The sequence below is a fragment of the Lichenostomus cassidix genome, chromosome 3 (genome assembly GCF_008360975.1).
Source record: "Lichenostomus cassidix isolate B80296 chromosome 3, HeHo_3.0, whole genome shotgun sequence".
Lineage (NCBI taxonomy): Eukaryota > Metazoa > Chordata > Aves > Passeriformes > Meliphagidae > Lichenostomus > Lichenostomus cassidix.
In genome coordinates, this window is record NC_139483.1 from 36,688,413 (window position 1) to 36,714,204 (window position 25,792).

A 25,792-nucleotide genomic window follows, 5' to 3' on the forward strand; every position below is an offset into this window, starting at 1 on the left:
CTTGCTTTTAGTAAAACTAAAAGAGGAGAAACAAAAGGTATTTATGAAATGTCTTAGTGTATAAGATTAGAAGCATGACATTGAAAGCTAAGAGAAAAATCTAAGTAGGCTAGACAAAATCTTTTTTTCATCCCTAGAATGTTTTTCTTTTGAAAAAAGCCTACAAGGTTTTTTTGTGGTTTTTTTTTTCTATAAACATTTGCTTCATTGTACTGAATCTCAGAATAGTAGGAATTGTCAGCTGAATGAATAAAATGATCGTGAAATAAATGAGTACAAACATACAAGCACTGATTGTTGCACTAGAATGTATCTGTTGTCAACCTTTGCAGGTTGTCCTGCAGTTGTACAGTTCCACTGGCCCCAAATGGTACTTACTGAACATTTATTTTTCATTTGTTTGGACCACGCCAGTATTATACAGGCAGCATGAGGGAATAATGAGCTGCATTCTTTGGGTTACTGAAGAGTCAGCACAAATTGTGGGAACAAATAACAATCAGACAAGGCAGTGTTTTATAACATCAGGACTGCAATCCATCTTTGGGATCTTTCAAAGCTGGGCTAATAAAGGCCCACTTACAATTCCTGACAGAGTATAGTTTAATTAAATTTGTCCATTAGAGGACTCCTCCCCCTCCCTGTACATTTTAGAAATTAATTCTGCTTTCTGCCTGTTGTTCTTTTTGCATCACAGATGCACTGAACCTTCGTAACCGACAGATCCTCTGCACCACACTGAAAATCCTCCAGCACCTGGTGGTGTCAGCTGAAATGGTGGGGGAGGCCTTGGTGCCCTATTATCGGCAAATTCTCCCAGTCCTAAGCATCTTTAAGAATATGAATGGTGAGTTATCCTAACAGACACTGTGTCTTTCCAACTCCTAAGGCAAAAAGGGGCTTGAGGCAGGGTTAATTAACAATGTAGTTAAGATTTATTACTGTATATAAACTCAAATCCATTTGGAGCTCTAAATAATGTAAACTCCCCCTCTTACTATTCCCTAAGGATGCACTGAAATTAACAATTTCATTTATAACTCCTTGCACGTACAGTTTATTTAACACAGTACAGAAGCACTGAAGCAGTTCTATAATCTTCCAATAATTAAATTGTAAAGTTTTGTAACAGTCTTTTGAATACATTAATAAATTGCAAAGGTTTTTTCCTCCCTCAAACACGTTAGTTTAGTCCAGCTGTTTTATTCCATTCTGTGCTCTCCACAAGCAATTTGCTGCTACCAGAAGGTTTTGGAAAGATTAAAAATAAAAGTAGAGATCAAACTAATTAATTTGAGGGTCAAGAGAGCTCCTTCTTGTAGAAGAATTTCAAGTTAGAAACAGTGAAGTTTGAAGTTATTGCTGCACACTTAGCAGGTTTTGTTGTAGAGAAATTTAGAACTAATTTATATCTAGAGTTAAGTATGTGTTTTCTTTGTAGTGCAGGTCCCGCCAGCTTCAGTCTTTAATAACTGGTCCTCTGAGTTCTGTATACTGTGAATACATTTACACCACAGTCACCAGCTGAAATCAACATGATGTATTTGGCTTTTGCCAAACTAATCTTTAAAGTATTTTTCTGCAGTAAATCTATCTGTACTTATTTTCAATTATCTACAAAGTTACTGACTTTAAAATTTCTACTATTGACTTGCGGCCATATAGATGAAAAGAAATTAATTCCTTATAAGCTTTCAAGAGAGGGTTTCCATGAAATTCATGGCATTTTTATAGTTCTCTGCAGGACTCCTCCCTATTATATTTTCTATTTGTATTACTACAGAATATAATACCTTATATACGAGTATAAGATTCAAAACAGATTGAAAAATGCCTGTTCAGAGACTGATTTGAAAGCACAAATGAAATTTACATTTTAGAGCCCTTTAAATACATGTGCATCTCTGACTTCATTTTACTTAGTGAGAAATGTGCAGTAATATGGATTTCCAGAAGTGCTGCTTATTTCTGATGACAACTGTGGCTTTCCAGAAGTTGTGGGATGAAAGGTTATATGTGAAATCTTTCGGCTAAACGTAAACAATTTTAGTAGGGCTCCTTATGGATTCAAAGATTGCCCCCTAACAGATCTAATTTCAGTATCTGACACAAAACAAGACTATAAAAAGAGCTCTCATTGATGAATGAATATACCACACATGCTTTTTTCCAAATTTCAGCCTGAAGTAGCCCATAAATTCTCTTGACTGAGCTTTTCTACAGTGATTTCAGATGAATAATAGGGAAAGCTCACGCGTAGTCAAGTACATAGCTTAGCAAGGCATTAAACACAGTCTAAATATATCTTCAGTTTTGATTGTTTTGTGAGCAAAGTAAAACACGTTTTCAACATATTTCCATGAGATCTGTGTGCTGTTAATTTGCACCTATATAAGACTACACTAAATTATATTTGACATTTAAGAACTAAAGCCCCAAAAATAAAAGAATAGTCCAAAATTAACTGGTTTTATTAAGTCATTACTTTTTTAGTAATTAAAATGTCGAAATTTTAGTATTACCAGGAATAAAATAGATGTTATTTGCAAGGCCTACCATATGAAACCGTTTAACTTATTTAGTACTTATACGTGGGTGATAGGGAATACCTCTGTCTCCTCTGTCCACAAAAAGATTGTGTTTCATTCCTCTTTTAGTGGTGGTTGACAGAAAATACAGGGTCCTTTCCTTCTCTTTCTATCTCACATAAGCTAAGAGGCAGGAATAAGGAAATTGCAGAGGCTGATCTGGCCTATCTTCTCCACTGTTTATTGATACAGGTGAAAGATGGGGTAAGTGAAGTATAAATTCTTCTTCCTTCTTTTCTCTATAGCTTGTGAAAGTAAGAAATGTGATGCATCTTCTAGGACTCATATGATTTGCAGTCTGTTAAGTCAGACAATGTGGAAGTTTGTCCAGAGTTAAGTTAACTGGAACAAGCTGTGTTTTAGTCATTTTCACCTCACTAGATCAGTATGTATCTGATGAAAGGAACTCTTTCCCAAATTCAGCATCTATAAATACCACTCTCAGTAAACAAACTTATAGTCAAGAGAATATTAAAAAAGAAAAAGTGTTATTAAGAAATTAAGGTCAATTTACCTTAAGTTCAAGTTACCTGGTGACCCATTTAGAACAAACCAAAATGATTCTTTATGCACTGTATGATGTGAAGCTCTGGAACTTCTGACCTGAAATTCTTTAGATACAAAAGATTTCCATGAGTTCAGTGGAGGCTCAGAGATGTCATAAAAAAGTCTATTACTTGTTTAATAAAATGCATGTGTCATTGCTATTGGTATTTTTCGTAAATTATAAAAAGGGAAAGTATTTATGAAAAATAAATTAGAAGTTTTAATCATTGAAAACATATAAAACACATTCCTCCATCTGAGTCATAAGATACAGGTTAAAATAAATTATTGTAATCTAACTTATAAACATCAGGGGGAGGACCCAAGCCTCCTGAGACAGTCTGTGTGAAAGCCAGAGGAGAGAGTTCAATGAACTTCTGCAGAGTCTCATTAGTGATCAAGGGGCTTTTTGGTTCACAAAGCATATTTGGTGTGTCTGAATTTGTGCTCTCTCTGGAACTTAGGCCCTGACTTTCAGTAGATGTTTCTTTAGCCTGGGGTTCCTGAGAGCTGTGTGGCAGAGCATTAAGACATAAAAGAGCACAGTTGTGTTGGTGATGCTACCACCAAACAGGGTTGAAGCTTTCTGTTGAAACTGGGCGCCAGAGCCATAGGGCTGGCAGGAAAGCAAGAGAAGGGAACATGAGTCTATTCCAGTGACTGAGGAAGAGGAATACTGCTGAGATACAGGAGCTGTTTGTCTATTTTATGGAGACTGGGAGGAGATAAACAGTCTCTAAGAAAGCTTCCCAACACAGGGACTATTATACAAATTTGCTACTATATAAGATGAGAAACTAAAAATGTCATGATAGTGCTTACTAAGTCTTATTATAAACTCTGTAATGCCACTGTAGTTTAAATGTGTAAGGTAAATGTACTTTTATAAAAATCATTTAAATCTTGTGAAGAGAGAAAGAAAATTCTGTATAGACTCCAATGGAAATACTCTTCTTTTGCACCACAAAACCTTTTCCTTTTGAGTATCTTATTTTCAAAGCTGTCTTTTATAAATTTGTGAATTATCTGGGGTAAATACAATTTAAAAACAAATACGATATATTTGTTCTTTTATGAAAGCAGACAGAAGAGAAAAGAAGAAAAAAAAGGAAAAAAAAAAGGAGTCTTCAGAGCCTGGAAAATGCTATTAAGGTGCATTTATGCCAGAATGATGCCTGAAACAAAAACCTATTCACTAAAAGGATTAGACTGTTAGGAACAGCAAAATTCTTCTGTCTGATTTACCTGACTAGTAAATAAAAAATTCATTTACTTAGTGTACTAGTTATTTTCATGTTACCAATTTATATTTTTTGGTAGCGATGAAGAATTGTTTTGCAGATAAAGTAAAGTTAGATGAAAATAAAATATTATTAGGATTTACATGCCTCAAAGAGAGAAGTGTGAGGTGGCACTGCACTGTGGAATGTACCTCTCTAGCATGGTATTTTCACCTGTGACTTGTTTCAGTCACTGTGACGCAAACAGTGGAAGTAGGGCAGACTGAAGCCTAAGTTTCTTTTGGCTTCAATAAAAATGCCTTGACACTATCAATAACTTAAAGCTAACATAAACTCTGGACAGTCTCTACCTATGTAGCCAGTCCTGGAAAATAAAATTTTAGAGGTATGACTGAGAATACCTGATGTACCATTCAACCAAGTGTGAAGCCACAAAGCAGAATTATACTTCATGCTTTACAGCACCGGAACTTCACTTGGGAAAAAACATTCTCTTGTCTGAAAGGTACTTCACACACTTTGGAGAACTCTATTTTACAAAGTGCAATAATACTACATAGACTCTAAAGGAAGACACAGGACTTAAGTGTTAAATGGCAAACGCAAAAGACTATGCCTAGAGGTACAAGTATTCCCCATGTTGGAGTTTGAGTATTTTCAGAACTTCCTGTGTATTCCAGATGCAGTGGTGGTTCATGGTTATTAGTAAGAAGCAGCAATTATCCTTTAATGTGATTGAGTAAGCTCTAAAGAAAAATCGCTTGCCCAGAATATTTCAACTGTTTGCTTCTTCCACTGGGAAATACAAAAGTCCTTTCAAAAATCAGTCCTGTTCTAAAATATTTTGAATTTTGACAACTCTGTGTTCAGAAATCATGTTTCAGATTAAAACAAACAAACAAAAAAATCCCAAACAAACAAAAAACCCCAAAAAACCCCATGGATGTCTTGAACATCAGTGTTTATGAAGTAATGTATTTGAGGTTCTCTTCTCCTATGAACTTTGATATTTCAGAGATTTCAGATTATTCTCAGACAACGTTTCTCAGAATTCTGGTGCTATTAGCTTTAGCTTTTCTTTTTTTTTTTTATCCCTTTAAACTGAAAAATGGAGATTCACAGAGAATTAGTTGATTCATGGTTGAAATTTGCATAAAAGCCATCTAATGCCATAAGATTTTTGATAAAATAAGCCATGTTAATATACTAGTAACATAAACTGTATTCTACATCCAGTTTTCAAATTGTTCTTATGCTTCATTATGACACTTATTTGTTCTATTCCTATGCATATTTTGCAAGATTTTCATTATTTCTAAGCTTGCTTTGGATTCCATCAGTTATATTTTCTGAAATTTAAAACAAAGATTTTGATGTGGCTTTAAGGATATGCACGTTGAAAGAATAAGACCCCCATGACAGCACAAATCTGAGTGAAAAAATTAGTTTTGATACATTTTCTGGGGTGTTTTAAATATATACCTTCAGTACAAGAGGATTCAGAATGTTCTATTCATCAACATATAATGAAAAATATTGTGGTTTTCCCAAAATGGAATCTGCTCGTAAATCACCTTTTTAAGCAGATAAAGACAGATTGATTTTGCTCCAAAAAATGTTATTACCATACTAGTGAGAAGGCAAATATATTTTTGTTATTCCCAACTGTGATTAATGATATTATTTCAACAGGCTTTCTATGAATTATAGTTCTAAGGATATTTATTTAACAAATAGTCTTCAATGTTTTTAAGAACATCAAAACATTTCTTGTCTGTGAGATCCACTGATGATGTTTTAATGGTATTTTTCAAAAATGTCTTTTTGTTTTGTCAAACATCTCATCTTGAAAGTCTCACAAAATAATGCTTTATACTGTAATTGAGTAAGCAGGAAAGTGATCCTCAACCACTATCAGCTGCTGTCTCACCTTTCTTTTTTGCACTGATCAATTTCATTTTATTTCAATGACCACTCTTGCATGTGGAGCTACAAAAACTCATTGGAACTCTGAAGCATAGAAATTAGAAGTTACCAAGATCCACCTGTATTTGAACATTTGTTGCTTTAGCATCTTCCACACAAAGCATGTGATTTTCAGCTGATTATATAGTAAACTTTTAATTTACAGTCAAAATTCTGTCAGGTACTTTCTAACACATTGAGAGAATCATCGCACTTAGATCATAATTGCTGGGTAATTTCTAATTACTATCTAATTTCTTAGCTGAAAATACAGCACCAGTCTGTGCAAAATAAAACTGATTCAGCTGTGATTAAATTGAAGCTATTCTCACTTAGCACTTACTTTTAATGTGTTAATAGTCTAATTAATTCAGCATCTTGAATTTTTGATAAAAGAAAAATGAAAAGCTTCCCATGTCAGAGGGTGATGCATTAAATCCAATATTTTCTTTTTTCCTTTTCAGTTTCTAATTTTTTGTGTATTATGACTCAAGGAAATGAGCGATGTCTTTTGAATGAGAAACAGAGTATGTGTTAGTTAGGATTTCTGAATTCACAGAAAATTCATGGACAAGTAAAACAGTGGAAACATTAAATACTTACTGTGCTTCAGTAGCAACATCTGCAAAATGGATATAACCTGGAAGGGCTTGTAGGCCTTAATCAACATTTTGTTTGGCAATTAATCAGAGCTTTCACTAAGTACTGGGATTGTGGGTATATATGCCAGTTAATCATCATTTTCATAGTGCTAAGAGTTCACATCATGCTTTGCTTTAATACTTTTGTTCAATTTGTGTTCCTTTGGGAAAAAATTACCTTTGGAAATATCATGTTTGAGGAAGATTTGGACATTCAGGACTAGAATTCTGCAGAATTCTAGTAGTATCTGTAAGTCTGCTTATTCTGGATGCTTATACTTGTCTCGAAAACAGCAGCTGTGTATCTGACCTCCAAATGAGACAAGGAAGTATTTAAGTTACCTGAGAAGTCCATAGCAGAAGCATCCTTTGAGTAAGTCTAAATCATAGCTGCAGTACTAACATCAAAACACAGCAAGCATAGTAATTTTAATTTATTTTGCTTGCAGCTTTATTTCTGACTTGTTTGGCATCGGGTTGGCCAAGAAGGCCAGTGGCATCCTGGCTTTTTTCAGGTATAGTGTGGCCAATGGCAGGGCAGTGATCGTCCCTCTGTACTCAGCACTGGAGAGGCCACACTTCCAGCCCTGTGGTCCAGGTTTGGGCCTCTCATTGTAAGAAGGACATTGGTATGCTGGAGTGTGTCCAGAGAAGGGCAACGGAACTGGGAAGGAGTCTGGACCACAAGTCTCTAGAAAAGAAGGCTTGGAAGGGACCTCATCTGCTCTCTTCAACTGCCTGAAAGGAAGCTGTAGCAAGGTGGGGGCTGGTCACTTCTCCCAAGTAACAAGCAATAGGGCAAGAGGAAATATCTTCAAGTTGTGTCAGGGAAGGTTTAGATTGTATATTAGGAAAAATTTCATCATGGAAAGAGTTGTCAAACATTGGAACAGACTGTCCATGTCAGTGAGGGGGTCACCAACCCTGAAGCTATTTAAAAGACTTGTAGATGTGGCACTTTGGGGTATGATTTAGTGATGAACTTGGCAGGGTTAGGTTAATGGTTTGACGTGATAATCTTAGAGGTCTTTTCCAGCCAAAACAATTCTATAGTTCTATGCTATTTTTTAAAAAATAAAATGCTTGTACAATTGTGCAAGCTGGAGCTAGAACCCACAGTTCTCAACTGCTGTTTAACTTGTGTAGCTACTTCATCTATAATTTCTTCTTTGGGTAGGAGTTCTGAACTCTTCGCTGGACCTAACCAAACCACACCATAAGGGCTGGCACAGGCTGGCCCAGATTTATCTAGAAAACACTACCCACAGAATCAGCTAGTTCAGCACATGTCCCAGTTTGGTGAAATTACATATCCCCAGGTTCACAGTTCCCTAGCTGCACTGGGTAGATCAGAACTTCCCCTTCCATTCTGTAATTCTGATTAATAAGCAGCTCCCTACGGACTTTTTTTGCCACTCTTCTCACGTTCCTGATTCAGTTTGCAAAGAGTTGAGACACCTTCATTTGTTCTCTAGGTATTAAGACTTTCTTTGGATCTGCTCCTTTCAATGTAGATTGTTTAAAATTTGACTACTGCCCCTCCTGCTAGGAGTTATTACTTTCTCCTGGATAATTAACTTCTGTTTTTCACACAGTTGGTTTCCAATTGATTGTTGGGACTGAGAAGTGATTTCTTCAGTTGGACTTGCACTGCCAACTTCACTTAGAACTACTTTCAGAGTACACACTAAATAATTCTGAGAAAATATTTGTTTTCTGCTTAATTCTTATTTTTTAGATATGTTTGCTAACAAATTTGCCTTGAGTTTGAGGACACGTGATTTCAGCTTGTCACATTTATTCAGGTGGAGTATTTTTTTATTTTAAATATGCATCTGAAATCTGAGTTCATGTAATAATTTTAAGTTGATTATTTTTGTTTATTGCAGATGTTTTCATCTGTGTGCTCAATTAGGATTTCTGTTCTGAGAAAGATATTTCTGTGAAAGTCAGTGTGAGGTTTCCAAAACTGAATAAATTTGCTCTGCACCTGGCTTTCTATTCTTATATTAATAAAAATAAACCCCAAACCCAACAGGTAATGGGGAGAGAGAAGCTTGGGAGAGAGGGAACTCCTTGTATGGATGACAATTTTTCTTGCGGCATCTCTCTCTTGCCCTCAAGGAAAACAGATTAAAGCCCCATATAATGGAATGATACCAGTGGGAACATAAATATTGCAGTGTGATTAAACCACCAAAATACTCAGGTGATTAAAGTGCTTCAGGTCTTTCGGTTATTATTCTGTTATATCATTTCATCTCATTTCAAGATGTTGCTTTTTTCATAGTTTTTGAAGAACACTCTAGGCAACAAAATTGATTTTGTGAGGCCCATAGCTTTGGACTATTGATTTATTTTTTTATATTGCACATCCATCATCTTTGTTTTTAGACACTCCAGCAAAAATACGTGTTCTTGTTGTAACATCATCTGGCTGTCCCAATACTGATGCAATTAGCACACAGAAATCTTTGTTTCTTTGACAGCAGTATACTAGCTGAGAGGTACCCTCCTGACTTTTCTTATTTGAGAACTCGGTGAAGTACCTTAGACATTTATGATGAGAGCATTTGCTTACTAATGTAATCTAATTCAAAAATTAGAAGTTACAGCTAGGAATTATATTTTTTGGGGGAAAAAAATCAAAGCCAACCTACCAACCAAACCAAACCAATCCAAACAAAACCCAAAAACAAACAACCCCCAAAACACCTGGCTTTATGTTAGGACTTTCCACTTGAACACCATGTTAGGTTCCGTGTTATTTTTGCTTTGAAAACTTAATCAAGCATTCAGCAAAAGGTAAGAAATGACAAAGCTATCATTCAACTCTCTCTCTTCTCACATTGTTTTATGTATTATGATACAGTTTATAACAAAAAGAATGTGTCACAGTACATAAGAAGAAATCAAATCAATATATAATTAAGGATGTTAATAATTTTTCAGATTTAGTAGTTGTCAGGCTACCCTCAAGGTCAGTTGACACATGACAGTGATGGGGTTACCTGTGGCTACTGTCTGCCTTTGATTCTCCAGTCCAATTATCAGAAACCCATTTAGGGATGAATTAAATGGGGAAGGACTTTGGCCAATATACAAAGCAGGGGTTGTCAAATGGTGCTGTACCTCTTTTGCCACTGCAAAGTGCTTTTCTACTTACATAATGCTGGCTATTGGTTAAGACATTGATATTCTGAAGTGGTTTTCCATAATGTCAGCAGTAATTGTATACCTTCTTTTTTACTCCCAATCCCTGTATATTGATGTGTTGTTTCTTAGTATTTACTTAAAGTTCAATTCTCAAAGATAGAAGCAGATGCATTTCTGATGTATTTGTATGGTTCTATTAGTGATGAGTTCGTAATCCAAGGTCCCTGACTAGGATTCTGAAGCTCTACTCTTACCTTTTAATTGGTCTTAGAATTATGAGCCAGACACAAAATCATCAGGCTTCACTACAATAGTTCAGCTACATAGCAATGGCATGGCATTGCACTGAGCTAGGATTTGTGATTTGAAATCAAATTTAAGTGTAATTTTGTAGTATACGTGATCCCTTATATTTCTCTTATGAGTATATTAAAATATATAGTAAAAACAATGATGATCAATTTATTCATTGGTATATTTTTAGTGAGCAGAAATTCTAATTAGACATAAAAATTTGGAATATTTCTATATCTAGCAGAGTATAAGAAAAAGAACACAAATTTTAGGAAATAACTAAGGATCTTAATTTTATATATGCATACATTTTCATTCCTTTTAGTTATTTCCTACAAAAAAATTAAGATTCATCTTTGGAGCAACCTGTCTCCACTGGTTGCAGGGAGAGCTTGGAGAGGTTAGCCTTTATGGGAGCAAAATTCACTTTGGGAAGTACACTGTCCATGAGTTAGATTTCAGAGAGAAGCAGACTGTCCAAGTAGATTCATCTATCATCACAAAAATGCCAGTTGCAAAGCAAGGCTAAACAGTGGAGTGGTCATAACAGGCAAATCCTCATAGATGTTCATGATTGCAACTTAGAAAAATAATTGTAAGGCATATGGACAATATGAGTTGCAGTCTCTGTAAGAAAAACATTATGTGGTATGTTATTTGAGAAGCAGCACAAATAGTGATCACAGGAATTATGAAAGGCAGTTTCCCTGTGGCACAGGAGACATTCTTGTTAGCCCTCAGAATCCCTTCTTGAAAGATCCTAAATTGTTTGAATTCTTTTTCTGTTAAATGAGCTCACACATACCTTGTTTAACCACCTACTAGTAATGCAAACAATTTGATGAAATCACATATGAAAGTGAATTATTTTATTGCCTTGGGATACTTTTTTTGTTTCTTTGGTGTAAACAAATACCTGTTATAGGGAGACTACTGTCATAGGCCCACATCATAAAGAGATCCAGCAAACTTAAATGATCAGAAGTGATTGGCATACACGTATTTGTGTGTGAAAGGGGAGATCAAGAGCCTACAAACTGGAATAATGCATGTGTAGGGATGACACCAGAAAATGTGATGTGTGTATGTGTGTGTGTGTGTAAATTTTTTATTTTTTTTAAATGAAGGCAGATCTATAGTGAAGATTCTGTTACATTATTCCTATGGGTTTAGCAATTTAAGATTCTGTTGAAGGGATGCAAAGATTATTTCCTATATTCTTGAAAACAAAACAGAGGACCTCTTCTTCTACATATTCTTATCAAACTTACAGAATGTGTTCTTGCTACTCTGGGTGAAACTGTATGTAGTGAAGTGTCATTATTTCTTGTATGTAATCCCAGGAAAACCCATTAAATTCAAAGTAGAAGCAGAGACTTGTTTGTGGAGGCCTACTGGAGAATAAGAATGTTATGTGTGGCCTTGAAAAAGCCTGTGCCTTGATAACTAGATTTCAAAATATTACTTAACTTGAATGGGATATATAGTATAGGTGTATTGCAGATTTAAATATAAATAGTAGAGATTATGATCATGCAAGAAGAGTATTCCAAGCCTTTTTCTTTTTTCCAAAGGCTTTTCCTTTAGGAAAATAATAAAATGAAAAAAAAAACCTTTACATTTACATTATATTCTTAATCCATGACACATAAAAAATAAAAATTACTATTTGTTTTGTGTTCTGTCCTCTGATGCAACTAATAGTTTCAGAACCTCCCTGTCCTCTTTTCTGGGTCTCTGACATATAATTTCAGCTGTGTTCCAGATCTTTAGGACATCTCTTGGTCATACACTTCATATGAATAATATTGAGTAAGGACTCAATTTGCAATCATTATGCAGATACTAAGCTCTGGAGAGCTTACTCCAAATTGAGGATTGTGAAATTGCCTGAGTGTCAAAGTCTCAAGATAAAAAAGTTGAAATCACTGAATCCAATGAGATTTTTTTCCCCATTTTTCAGAATCATACAGCATAGTTATCAGCTGTAGTCTGCCTCTATATTGTTCTTTGTATAACTTCTTAGAGATACCAAAGTTATTTTTGAATTATACTTCAAAACTATCTAAACCAATACGATCTAAACCAATAAAGTAAAAATGCAGTCCCAATTGCTAATATACATGCTCAAATCTCTCTTTTCCATATACAGGATTATTCCTTCAGCAGATAGTGTGGACAAAACTTTGCTGACTTAGGTACTTTCTTCCCCTGCAGTTTTTGAATAGCACTACAGAGTGCTTGGTACCATCAACCGCATCCTTGTTCCACTCCTACTTTCGATGCTATGCTGTGTAAATGCCATTCTGCTGAGCTGCACTAGACCCAGCTTTTGTTTCAGACACTTTGAACTGAAACCAAAATAATAGTTTTCCGAGGGTCAGATGGAAGTCACTTGTGGCTCAAAAGACAGTGCCAAGTGCTGTGCAGCATGCTTTTGCCAATTGGCCACAGGAAGATAAACACTTTCAAAAAATTTATTTCTTAAGTAAATAAAAAGTTACTTCAGTTATTTCCAGGACAGTTTTAATTTGTTTTCATGATTAGGAAGTGAATCTGTGATGGCTTCGTGCCTTGCAAGTATTAATGTTTTAGTGTGTAAATAATTCAGTACCTTTTCTGTGAATTTAGTATCCAACATAACACACCCTTTCTTTGTTCCTTTCCTAAAAATGAAACAATTCTGCAGCCACCATCTACCAACACCAGATATGCTAGGTATGGTTGGGTAGAGTGGAAATCTAGGCAAAAATTAGCACAGGTTACACTCTTATTTCTGCCGCTTTTATATTGGTGGAGGTTCCTGGCACTTACAGGGGTTCTCCAGGAATGCTATCCATGTTGTTTTGCTGTGAATTTGCAAATCCCACAGTGCAACATATTGGTAAAAGAAATCAAGACACCTTGTCAATCTGAGTTGTTAAACAAGCAATGGTCGTCAAATATCAGCCTGCATTTAAACTGTCTGCATACCCTGTGGTAATTAAAAAATGTTTGTTAAATGGCTGGAATATATGCAGATTCTTCATTGATGTGTTCTGTTTGTGGGTTTGCATTAATTAGACACAGAAATTCAGATTAAAAATATGATAGAAAAGTTGCATGTTAAAATATTTGAGGGGTTTTTTTACATGTAAAGACAACTGTATTTCGGTTGAGAATATGGATAATGCAATAAAAATATATCAAGCCTTTTTTGTAATATTTAATTTTTAAGAACAGTTAACACTACTTTTTGTCTTTGTATATTTTTTGTTCTTTTACTTTTGATCTAACAAAAATACTTCTCATAACTGCAGAAGAAATATATTTGTTCTGCTTGCATGGGTGCCATCAGACATGCAAAATATGTTATTCAAGGGCAGGATTCTGCACACATTTTCTCTTCTCTAATTAATGTTTACCATGTTTTGTCCAGTGCAGTTGTTCATCAGCATTACAAGAGAAAGGTCCCTCTTTTTGCATTTTTTAGAATGACAAGCAATATGCTGTTTATGTAAAGGAGCCCTATAGAGGCAATGGGTCCACTTCTCATATCCTTGTTCACAATGAGACAACACTTTTTATAGTTATTAATCCCAGGGAAGCAAGTTGCCAGGGGGAGCCAGGGGATTTCATAAAGTGAAGGGCTGTTTAAAATCTTGATGAGAGCAGAATCTGGTGCTAACCAAAGCAGAAGTGTTTAAATGCAAAACCCCACATTATCAGATGCAGGGACAGTCACCATAGCACAACTCATTTATCTGAACACTAATTATATAACTAGACATATATTAATTATGTATTATGTTTCCTTTTACATAAAATTATCTTCACATTGGAAGTAGTTGTGAGCATACACATTGTTTTAATTCCTTTGTTTTCTGTGTAACATCTATCTCTGGCCAGACCAGGAACAAACTGTACCTTTCCTACTGTATTTTTCTGGTCAGAAATCCCATTTGGCTATTGCCATATCATCATCATATAAATAAAGTATGATTGTTTGTCTTCCACAGTGGGACTGTATATGTTTTCAATATGAACAAAAGTGAAATTTTGTGAATTCATGAAAAATTACAGGCAAGCCCTTCACTGATTTCAGCTCTGTACCGGGGTAACTTTCTGATCTCAGAAATTTTTATAGAATTTACCATTGGATTACTTCACTACTTCTGTTTCAAGAAGAGGCTTCCTTTGAAATTGACCGCTACCACGAATTTGTGATTTCCTATTGTGGTTTGGGAAATTCTCAAATACAAACAGAAACTGGGAATGCTCTTAAAAATCCATCAAACACTGGGGACTGAGATGCAAAGTTTAGCAGCTGGGTGAGTACATATGTGATGAAATTACATTGTGAAAATCAAGGGTCTTTCACACATAATGTATGAAGTGTACAAACTCCAAATATTAAAGCTTATAAATTATGAGGAAATCTATAATGATCCATATTGATCCACACAATATTTATTGTTAAATGTCTTCAGAGAGGCATTAATTTTATTTCAAGACCATACTCAGTATGGAATTTAGTTTAAAAAATTACATAAATGGCAGCATTCTTGTAGGGAAAATGTTTTTGTAGGAACTGCTAAGTTAGACAAGGAATAACAGTTATGTTGCGGTGCAGGAAACAAAAAGCTAATTTCAATAATAGAATGCTCTATTTCAAAAGTAAAAGCCTGATTTATGTCCATACCTTTTCAGATTTTTTTAAAACTTCTTTTCTAATAAATTACTCTACTCTCAAGAAAAAAAGGGAGATTAATTGCAATGAAGAATGACACATCATTTTTTCTTTTTTTAGATCTAACATAGATCTAACCTACATGCAGCTAGACACATACTGACCTGGAAGGATATAAATTTAGTTTAATTTGGATGTTTTCTATACTTCCAGTTTGTTCTCATTAGTATTTATGTTTTTTGACTCCTGAGGACTTGCAAGTATATCTTGAAGTTGTAGTAAAGTGCAGAATTTTTCTCCTTCCTTCTATGAGGGAGACATTATAAGTGATAGATTTCTGCTTTAGATATGAGAATATAGTAAAACCAGGGACATTTTATAATACTTCATTAAAACTCTAAGAATTACTGCTCATTATGCTGTTTCTATAAGCACTGTTGTTTTGTAAACTTTATGGAATTTTACTTGCTCAAAAAATTATTTGAAGGGCCTCTGGTTCAGTTTAAATAGCAGCTTTGTTACAGAGTAGAATAATGCGTTAAGTCTGGGGTATTTTTTTTTCTTTTTAATTCATGACTCTTTGAGTCATTGTTTAAATTCTAGCACTGCTTGCAATGTCATCTGGGAAAGAATTTGACGAACAATTCCCTACTGTTGTGTAATAAGCTTAGTTTTTTATTCATATATCCTCAGTACTTGTTGATTTTGTTCTATTATTATCTTTATAATTTATATGCTGGTATGTATGTATGTATGTATGTATGTATTTATTTATTTACAGAAAAATCTACGTACATGTAAGCAAAACTCTAAAAAGATTATTTACATTTTTTTATTCTTAAGTTCTTGTTAATTTTCGTTTCTCCAGCACTTTTAATTGTGGTGTGATATCTCATCATCTGCTGCAGCAACTTTGGAAGATAAATTATAATGTACTTTAGCCTTCTGTAAAGAATAAAGAATTTTTTTTGTGCACAGATTTTTTTAACTTTGATTTTAGGTTTTAGGTGTTTACTTAAATGGAAAACTGTTTCCACCACATTACATATCTCTACTTTATTCTGTAGAAGATGAACAGCAGGGATTAAAATTAAACTGGTGATAAGATTTTACATAATTAATTGCAGAAAAAGATTAGAGCTCTGATAAACTAATTACCAGAGAAGTTTCTGAGTGCACGATTTTGCTATGCAGGCTCTGATAAATAAGAAACAATTGGAGAGGAATGGTGATGTCAGATTTCCCAGTAACTGAGTTGACATTTTTGTCTTGTTTTTCAATACATTCTTTATTAGCTTTTATTGCTTCCTGCCTTACATTTTCTTCAGTTACTCATGTGCCCAGTGTTTAAGCACTGTCCCACTAATTGTGATTGGCTGAGACTGGGAAAATATCTAAAACTGGTTTTATGGACATTAATTGCATGTATGTATATGCCTGTGTATATATACTTACACAGATAAACACACACACACTTATATTAATGGGTATGCACAGATGATACCCTACTCTTCTGGAAGAAATTTCTTCTAGCTTGTAAAAGTATTGCAAAACTTGCTTATTTGGAGTCTGTGCCATATCTCCTTTGAAGAGGGCATATTGATGCCAGTTGTGAAGTAGAAATGCAGTGCCATTTCTAGGTTACCAACAGTTTTCCACATATTTTGGGGGCTGGTGGTGTCCAAAATCATGTGACAAAAACACTGGGACAAGACCAAACATCTGTAATTCCTTGTGTTAATATAGCCATCTCCTGCAGGATACAGATCAGAAAAATTAGAATAAATTTCTATATGATAACATAGTTATAACGTGAGACTCTCTTTATCTTATGGATCTTTGACAACAGTATAGCATATGCTGTGAATCTAAACCAACAGAATCTTAAGTCTTCAAGGTGCCCATTTGTCAAAGTTCTGGTTTGTTATGATAAATTGCATATTGGAAGGGAAGAATGATGCCTCTCAAGAGCAGTGTCCTCCAAAGCCACCTAGACTGAAATCTAACTGACTGTTACATATATTTATATTTGTGATTGTGCACTTCTTAAGTGTCTACAAAATTTTCTTTCTTTTATAAATTGTATCTTTGTAAACTCATATCTACTTCTAGGTTCAGATTTTAGCAGAGAATTCTAGGATTGTTCTCTGCAGAAAATATTAAAAGTTTTTATACACAAAGAGAAATTGCTCTAGAATCCAGTTGCTCAGTCATACGTGTCTTTCGGGCATCTGAAGCCATTATTAATTGACCTCAGTAGCTTCATTAAAAAGAGATAGAACAACTTTCATTTGTGTGTCAGTACAGATGGTGATAGCCCCAGAACTGTTGCTTTGAGCCAGAGATCACAAGCTGTTTAAAACAGAGCATATCCCTCGATATACTTCCTACTGATCATGGGCCATTAACAGTACTAAGTTCCGGTGGGAGAGGGGGCTAGTCGAGAATTCTGCTTGGCTGCTTTAGGGCAGAGCCTGTGTTATGCAGTTTACTGCACTAATTATATACTCTTGATGAGCTCATTAGAGGACAATAAAGGAAAATGAAAACAGTTTGCAATATGTGTGGTCAAATTAGCCACACAGAGAAATTACAGTTCGTACTTAAATGTTGTATAGCAAGTGTCCATTAAAAAAAATGTAGACACTTGTGTATGTACACTGTAATGATGCCTAAACTAATTTTCTTTAATGTGTTTATTTTTCAAATTGGGAATTGGATCCTGTTTCTATCTGATTAGAATGCAAAGGAAAGATTTAAATGAGACAGGCAACAGGATATTTATTGCCATGTTCTTCATGGAAGTTTTTAATTATGCAGATCTGAGTTGGTGGTCCACTTGCAATGTTTTAAGGTTGAAATCTTATCTCCATTTAAAAAAGTGACTATTTTTAAATTAATAGACACTTAAGGCTATCAATTTAAGACTATCCACTTAAGTCTCCATTTAAGAAAGTTCTGTGTGCAGTTGAGTGAAAATAAACTGCATTTAAGTGCAGTTCATGGTAATTTGTAGAAAAAACATTTTAAAGATTTCTTTCATAACACACTGACTGTGTGCATGTATATACACTAATTCATATACAAAATACCATCATGGATAGAAGCTGACAGTGGTATTTAACTGCAAAAGATTTTTCTTCTCTGTGGGTGTGCAAAACTTTATATATGCAATTTATAAATGGGGAAAGTACAGTAGAAGTAGACTTGTCTTATGGCTGCAGCGAGATCAAATCAAGATGGTTCTACAGAAGATGAATGAGGTTCGTTTCCCGAGCTGATTAAAAGTTGATATAGTTGCATGTGTCATTGTTCCTTGCCTCAAGTCCATCATAGAATTTCAATCTTTCTTTTAACCTGGTTCATTCTGATAGAAGTTTGTTAGGAAGGGACTGCAGGTGCAATTATAGAGGTGGAATTGTTTAGGGGAATTACTTTCAGTGAAGGTTGGGTATTTAATGGGTATCATGGACATCTGTGGGCCCGCTGTTTATCTGCCAGGCTCAGCCTACCCAGAATGGAGTGTGCCATTAATGCATTAATTGCTCAGACTTACATAGTCAGGGGCAAACCACATTCCTGGTGCTTTGACCAATCGAAATTATTTCATACAACAGTTTTCAGCAACAGCCATTTGAAATTGCAAGTCTAAATTTCTAAGAGAGCCCTCATATGTTTTGACCAAAGATTTTATAAATTGTTACTATCCTGAAACTTCTATTTGGTTTATTGTAGCTTTTCAACTCCAGTTGTTTTCTCTGTATTTTATTTGATGTGCTGCAATGAAATTCTCTTAGCATGAGCTAGAAATATCACATACCTATGGAGTCCATATGAGGCCCACATTTGGTGTCTTTATTGATATAGGCCTGTTTCATTGAGGAAATAACCTGATAGGCCCCCAAAATGCTTTTTTAATGGTATTCATTCTGAAGTAATCCAGTGATGTGAAAATTTGGGATGAACTTGTATCAAGAGTTCTCATACATTTGTAAGTTTTATCATTCTCCAAACACTCATGGTTTGTGTAGCTGTAACATTGACACTAAAGTAATGCTTTCACTCTTTCTGTTATTCAAGTAAGCTCTCTCTCTTGATTTCTTCATAGAACTGAAATTTGACTGACTTTCATGTTAGAAGAGCTAATCCTTTCAAATATTTATCCTTTTTATGATGCCTAACTGTAAAATAAATAACTCATTAGATGCTTTCAGGATAATTTATTTTCAGAACTGAAATATATAATGAGATATAACTGTTGAACGAAGTAAGCAATTATATTTTTTATTATCATGAACCCAGAATTATATCACTGAGAGTACATTGAATCACATACAGGGTAGAAACTGACTGAATGCTTTAACCCTTGTTATAACCAGAAGGTTGGACTGGTTTTGGAGTTTTTCCTGTTGTTGTTGAGGCTTTTTTTGTCCCATAAATTAAGATTGATACAAAATAATTGTCTTTATTTGTTATTACTTCTAATACCTAAAATGTCTCCAAAGCAAAAAAAAAAAAAAATCTGATAGAAAAACATAGAAAAATAGTCAGAAGTGAAACAATGGGGAATGTAGTCACATCTGGATGAGTGTAGTGGGAACTAAAGCTCCTCATTTGCACAAACAGGTCCAGAAGTCCATCAGTCTTAAAGTTGAGAAAAGTACGTGAATGAACTTTTTCCATTCTGTAATGTGCAAATTATCTCTTTCTGATCAAAGCTATGTACCAGTAACTATACATAGAAATCAACCTAAGCAGATTGTGTGTTGTTAGAATTATCACCGTTTTGTAACTAACATATAAATTTTTGTATAAAATATATAGCTCTAGATCAGAACTTCTATGTTTCCTCTGTTTTTTTGTGTAACTCAATCTAAGAATTTTTAAATCAAAAGTAGTATAAAACTATTTTTAAAATGTCTTGTGGACAAAAATGTTATTATAAATTTTTGTTAAGTTGCACACTTTAAGGTATGGGTATGATATTACTCTTCAATAAAATATAATTTATTATAATAGTATCATGATATTTGTTATGCTATTATCATAAATTTACCAACTATTAATTTAAAAACAATAGACTTCCCAGTGTATGCACTATTGTGCTTTACCAGGGTGCATTCTGACAACTCGTGGAATGGGTTATCAGAAAGTGCATTCTAGTCCAATTATTTTGAATTGCTCAAATCTGAATTACTGAATTCCATTCTAAGCTGGAAACAATAACTAGGCAACGCTTCAAATTGTGAAATTACCACTATTTTATTGCAAAAGGGTATTTTTCTTAAACGTTTGAGGTTATGGATTATCAAAGAAAATTGGCTCAGTTTTTCTTTGGGATAACTGGACCATTTCTTCTTTTTCACTAATTACCCAAAGTTCTTTTAACCTTAAATGAGCCCTACTGGATTCCACAAACCAGAAAATTACCTGCACAAAAAAAACTTGAGAGCCTACTTCTGTGTGAAGTATGCAATGTATTTTTTAAAACATCTCATTCTATTACCAATAGATTAATTTGCTGCCTTTTCTTTTTATTTTTTCCCCCTGCTCTTGGTGCTGCTCTGGGTGGCACTGCAGTCCAGAGAATTCTGCGGTGGCTGGTTGTAACTGCAATGTTAGTGGATTTTGTGGGCTTCCTTTAGAAGTGCAAGTGGGGGGTCAATAGAGTGAGAAGGAATAGGGTGACTTCAGAGAGGACCTACCAGAGAAAATGGCTATCTTAGACTTCATAACCCTTTAGCACCTGATGTTACTAAATTTCTTTTGTCATTGTTCTCATAGCTTTGTCGCCTATCTCTTACAGTGTTAACATTTGTTGAAATTTAAGAATAATATCCTTCCAAACTTGGCAACTGGAGAACAGTTAGAGCCAGGAAGGATTCCCATTGATTTTAACTTTAATGAGAATTGGATCAGCCCATAAATGAACAATTTGTATAGCCTTTTAATTAACTAAAGTGGCCAAGTTAGTCATCACAACAGAATCACAGGACTATGAGTACAATTGGTGTTTCAGGTCTTCCTGACTGAAGGTCTACATGTGCTATTAGAGGATATAATTTATGTTATCAAAGTGTAATCTGGACTATTCTCTGAATCAATAATCATTTGAAAAGAAAGAAGATCCTTTTTGCCAGACTGCAGAGAACCACATGTTCAATAATGAAATGATTAACTCTGCATTTCCAACAAAAAGTAGTTAAACTGCACTCAGTTTGCTCTGCACTTGGACAAAATATTAAGGACTGCAGTTGTATTTACTCCAAATGAAATTTGAAAATGAACTTGATTAAGGAATTAATCTTGGTTTGGTACTGTACCAAAGCCTTTCCCCATGTGCTGGAAAATAGGTGCATGAAACCATTGTCTATCTGGCTGCTACATTTTACTGTCCAGCTTCTGTATTTTAAGAACTACACTACATATCCAAGGTTTAGAAATTCTTTAGCAGTTCTTTGAGACTGACTCCCCCTTTTCAAAGTACGCTAGAGTCAGAAATTGTGCTAGTTAGGGAAAGATAGTGGTTGTCAGTCTTAGCTATTGAATTCAAGTGCTTTATAATGATTTTTTTAAAATAGAATAGCATTAGTAATACTAATTCAATTATTATTAAGTTATTTTAAATTAATTATAAAAAATCATTATCATCATTATCTTTAATATCTACTTCCACAAAGAAACTAAAAATAAGAACAGTGAGGAAATAACAACTGTGAGAGACTACCTCCTGAGTTGCAGAGTTTTAAATTCAAACAAATCTCAGCAAATACCAAAAGTGAAATCATCATCTTTTCCTCGTCTGGAATTAAAGACACTTCAAAAATCTTTTGAGTTTTATGTAGGCTTCATGATGATTCACCAATCACCTGAGGTGCTTTGTAAGGAACAAATGTACACTTACTAAAAAGTAAGGTGTATAAATAACACTAGCCAACCCATGAGTTTGATCCAGATTCTAAATTCTGCTTGAAGTGCTATAATGTAAGCAGATGATTATATACTTATTGCTGTAATTTTTAATACAAGCAGAAATCAATATTTTATATCTACTGAAATTAGTGACTTTAATTGACTCCAGGGAGAATGGAATTAAGCCTAGAGCATAGAAGACAGTATGAACAAATATTTATATCATATTAAATGCTGTTAATCTCGCGGAACAAAGTAGTTCAAGTACTGAGAACTTTATGAAAGTTAGTGCTATTTTTACATGTAAACCATTTGCAAACATTTTTTTCCTAACTAGTTTTTGGAGAAAAAGACAAAATAATTCATAAATAAGGAACTAAATTATAAAATTAGCAGGGAACTTATTCTCCTTAACTACTTGTTAAAATACCCACCAAAACCTGACAAGTATGGATTTGAATTTCTCTTTGAACCAGAAAGTAGATCTGAAGTGTAGTATCTCTTGACAATGTTTTTTCAGGTTTTTTTCAGGTGTTTTTCCACTAAGTACAACAATATTATTATATTATTGAACATACAAATATTTCTTAGTGCAAGAACTTGAGTTTCAATATTTTATATTTTTTGTTTAGAGTTGAACATTCTGTATCCTATCTGTGTCAAGCAAGCATCTAAATAACTGATGCAAACCAGAGCAGAGTGAGAAAACACAAACTAATGCATAAACCCCAGGCTAATACATAATATAATGATCAGAGTTTCAGTGTGAAGTAGGAAATGCAGATATAAGTCCTGTCAATCTAAGAAAAGTTGAATGTTTCAGTATGCTGGGTGATTCTCTACCCTTTCTATAGGTTCAGGAGAAGCTGCCACAATCTCTTTCTAATTTCTGAAGTTGAACGTCTAGTCCTCAGTTCCATTTGTTTCATATCGTTTGAAATGTATAAGATGGAGATAATAATCTTCCCAATTTTTATTGCAATGACATCTTTTTAAGAAGATCCAGATGTGGTTTTTAAGAAATAAAAAGTGAAAGTTTTTTGATCTTTATTTTTTTTTGCCCAGGAGAATGCAGCTTTAAGATTATTTCAAGACTTGCATCATACAATTTCTTTTACTTTGCAAGATTAACTTACGTGACTATGAACATAAGCAAAAAATCTACTTTCTTTTTGCTGGTAAATTAAAAAACAATAGGCTAAAAGCTATGTTACTCATGCTAGTCAACCCAGGTTGAGATTCAGAGCTGTGTATCACTAGGCTTGAAACCAAATTTACACTCAACTTATTTCAGGAGGCAGATAAACATCCTTGTACATGGTCACAGTAACTTGTCTGAGATACTGTATGAAATTCAGTATTATATACTAAAATGCTCTTTCTCCCATATATGTCTAGTTTGCCTCCAAGACCTATGTTGCCTGAAGAGGACCTCAGAAAATAAACCAAGGGCCTCATTTCTCTAGGAGTTGCTTCCATTCTTTGCCAATCAAATTCCATTTTCAGTTACATTTTCAGTATGAGACACCTGATTTTACATCCCCAAAGTCTAGAACTTTGGCCAGAAAATTGAAGTATTTTTGTGAAATTCCATAATCCAAATTTAACTTTATGATATCTGCAAGTTCTCTTTTGCTTAAAAACTGAAAAGGGAATAAATATTTTAAGTGAGAAAATCCATTTCTTTTTTCTTTTATTTCATGCCCTAAGGCTATCTTTCAGCTGAAGTGGGGATTAATGGATTAAAAAATGCTCATAATTCTGGCCAAGTCAGATTTATCAGGACGCTCTCTCAAAGGTACCCCTACCATTACAATCTACATTTTATAGTATATGGTAAAGTATATATGGTAACAGGAAGTAAAAATCCATTCATGGCTGACTTCTTGTGTTCCAGAAAGACTCCATTTTATGGCCTCTTGATGTCTTCAGCCATTTTGTCAGGTGAATTCTAAACTAATGATAGTAAAGTTGAAGAAGATAAACTAGTACCTATGGTGTGCTTGGATGCCTTCTCATGGAGAAGTGTGTATGCTGTAGATAACCAAAATAGTTTAAATCTTCGTCTGTATATGAATCTTTATTTTACTTTCTCATATGTGGTGTAGATTTTAAATTTTTCATTTGCTTATTCAGTGGAGTGGTCACTCTTCCTACCCACACAAAGTCCAAATAATGAACTCATTTCTTTCACACCAAACTGACCATGGTGTGTAGTTGCAATTAATTAGATTTTATTAGTCATCTAACATTAGATGGTGTTAGTCATCATACTGATACATGCTACTGTTATGATAGAATGCATTCCAAACACAATGATCTATGGGGAATCATAAAACTCAGATGAATTGTACTAGATATCCTAACTCATCCCCAGCTAGTGAAGTGCCTTGTACGGTATGTTAGAGGCATAATTGAGAGTAGTAATAAAATATTAATAGCTTTGTTTTTTTCACTTCTGAAATATAACATCCATTTATAAATAGCCTATGCATTGATGTTGCATATAAAATTTCCCCATGTGTTTTGTTTCTTAAAGTAAATAATGAATTTAAAGGTAGATAGGGCTTGTAAGGAAGAAACACAACTGGAGAGGTCTAGTTTAAAATGCAAATACTTCCATTACTATAAAGTAATTATAATGGCCGAGAATAAAAATGCTACTGATTTTTTTTTATTGGACCAAAATAAATTTGAGAAATCCTGTAGCTATTAATTGTGGTCAGACAAGCAGACTTTTTTTTACTACTTCTCTAGTATATTAGCTAATAATTTTGAAAAAGAAAGTTAAATACTTTTAAAAGTGGTTATACTTAATATCATTTAATTGAAAATATTTAAGCAGAAAAGACATTACAGAATCTGAGTCATATAGTATGCAGGAAATACATGTTTGAGCAATTCAAGAGGCTGAATATGCTTAAAGAATTTCTACATTAATTAGAAATCCTAAATTACATTGGCATATATATTATTTATAGCAAGACTGCTACTGTATCGTCTCTAGTTACTAAAACGCAGCTGAGCATTTTGTTATTTGTGTAAACATGAACAATGAAAAGATTGTTTATTCCCAGAATGGGAGAGAAAAGTATTCTAATTACAGTTTGCATTGTTTTGCCTGTGGGTTCCCCAAGAGCCAGTCCCTGATGGGAAGCTGCTGCCTCACATTCAGTGATGCATGAACTCAGGCTCTTTGTTCTGCAATAGGAAAAAAAGTATCTGTGCAGTGCTATTTCTTGACTACTGCATGTAAAAGGTTATTGTACTTGATTCCTCTGCATCTGCACAGAGCTGACACAGAATCTCTCCTTTTTTCTTTCCACTTCTGCATGTAACTATTGTTAGTTTCTTTCTTCTGTCATCAAAAGACATAGTGAAAATAGGGTAGAATCAATCTTTTCTTTCCCTGGCAATGAAAGAAAAAAATTTCTGAATTTATACATTGATATGTGAATAATTGCTTATTATGTAAACTGTTCAGAATATGTAGATGAAGGGGAAAGTAAGGTCATAATCTCCTGTTCCTTTGGGCAAAATACATAAGCTAAACCAAGTGCCACCTAATATTATCTTATTTGCAGGTCATACAAATAAATTTTATTTTTCACGAAGAATTGAATTCACATTTTAGTATCTAATAAACCCCCCTCATACTGAGGTTCTTTTAAACTATTCCCTGCATAATTAAATCATATGGAAAAATGTCAGAAGACAAAATAAAATGTATTTATTCCAGCCATATCTTCCCACAGCGTGACATGTCGTGTGAAAACAACA

General features: G+C 34.2%; 1 protein-coding gene across 4 annotated transcripts in view; it reads left to right on the forward strand.

The window, feature by feature from the left end:
- PACRG (parkin coregulated) overlaps positions 1 to 25,792 on the forward strand; it is a 204,266-nt gene that overhangs the window by 112,955 nt on the left and 65,519 nt on the right. For 3 of the 4 annotated variants that reach the window (XM_085055321.1, XM_085055322.1, XM_085055324.1), the window contains exon 5: positions 698 to 847. In XM_085055321.1, the coding sequence (XP_084911447.1) occupies positions 698 to 847 (150 nt within the window). Of the gene's footprint in view, positions 1 to 697; positions 848 to 4,214; positions 4,322 to 25,792 lie in introns of those variants that run through there. The other variant, XM_085055323.1, reaches the window with a different exon arrangement.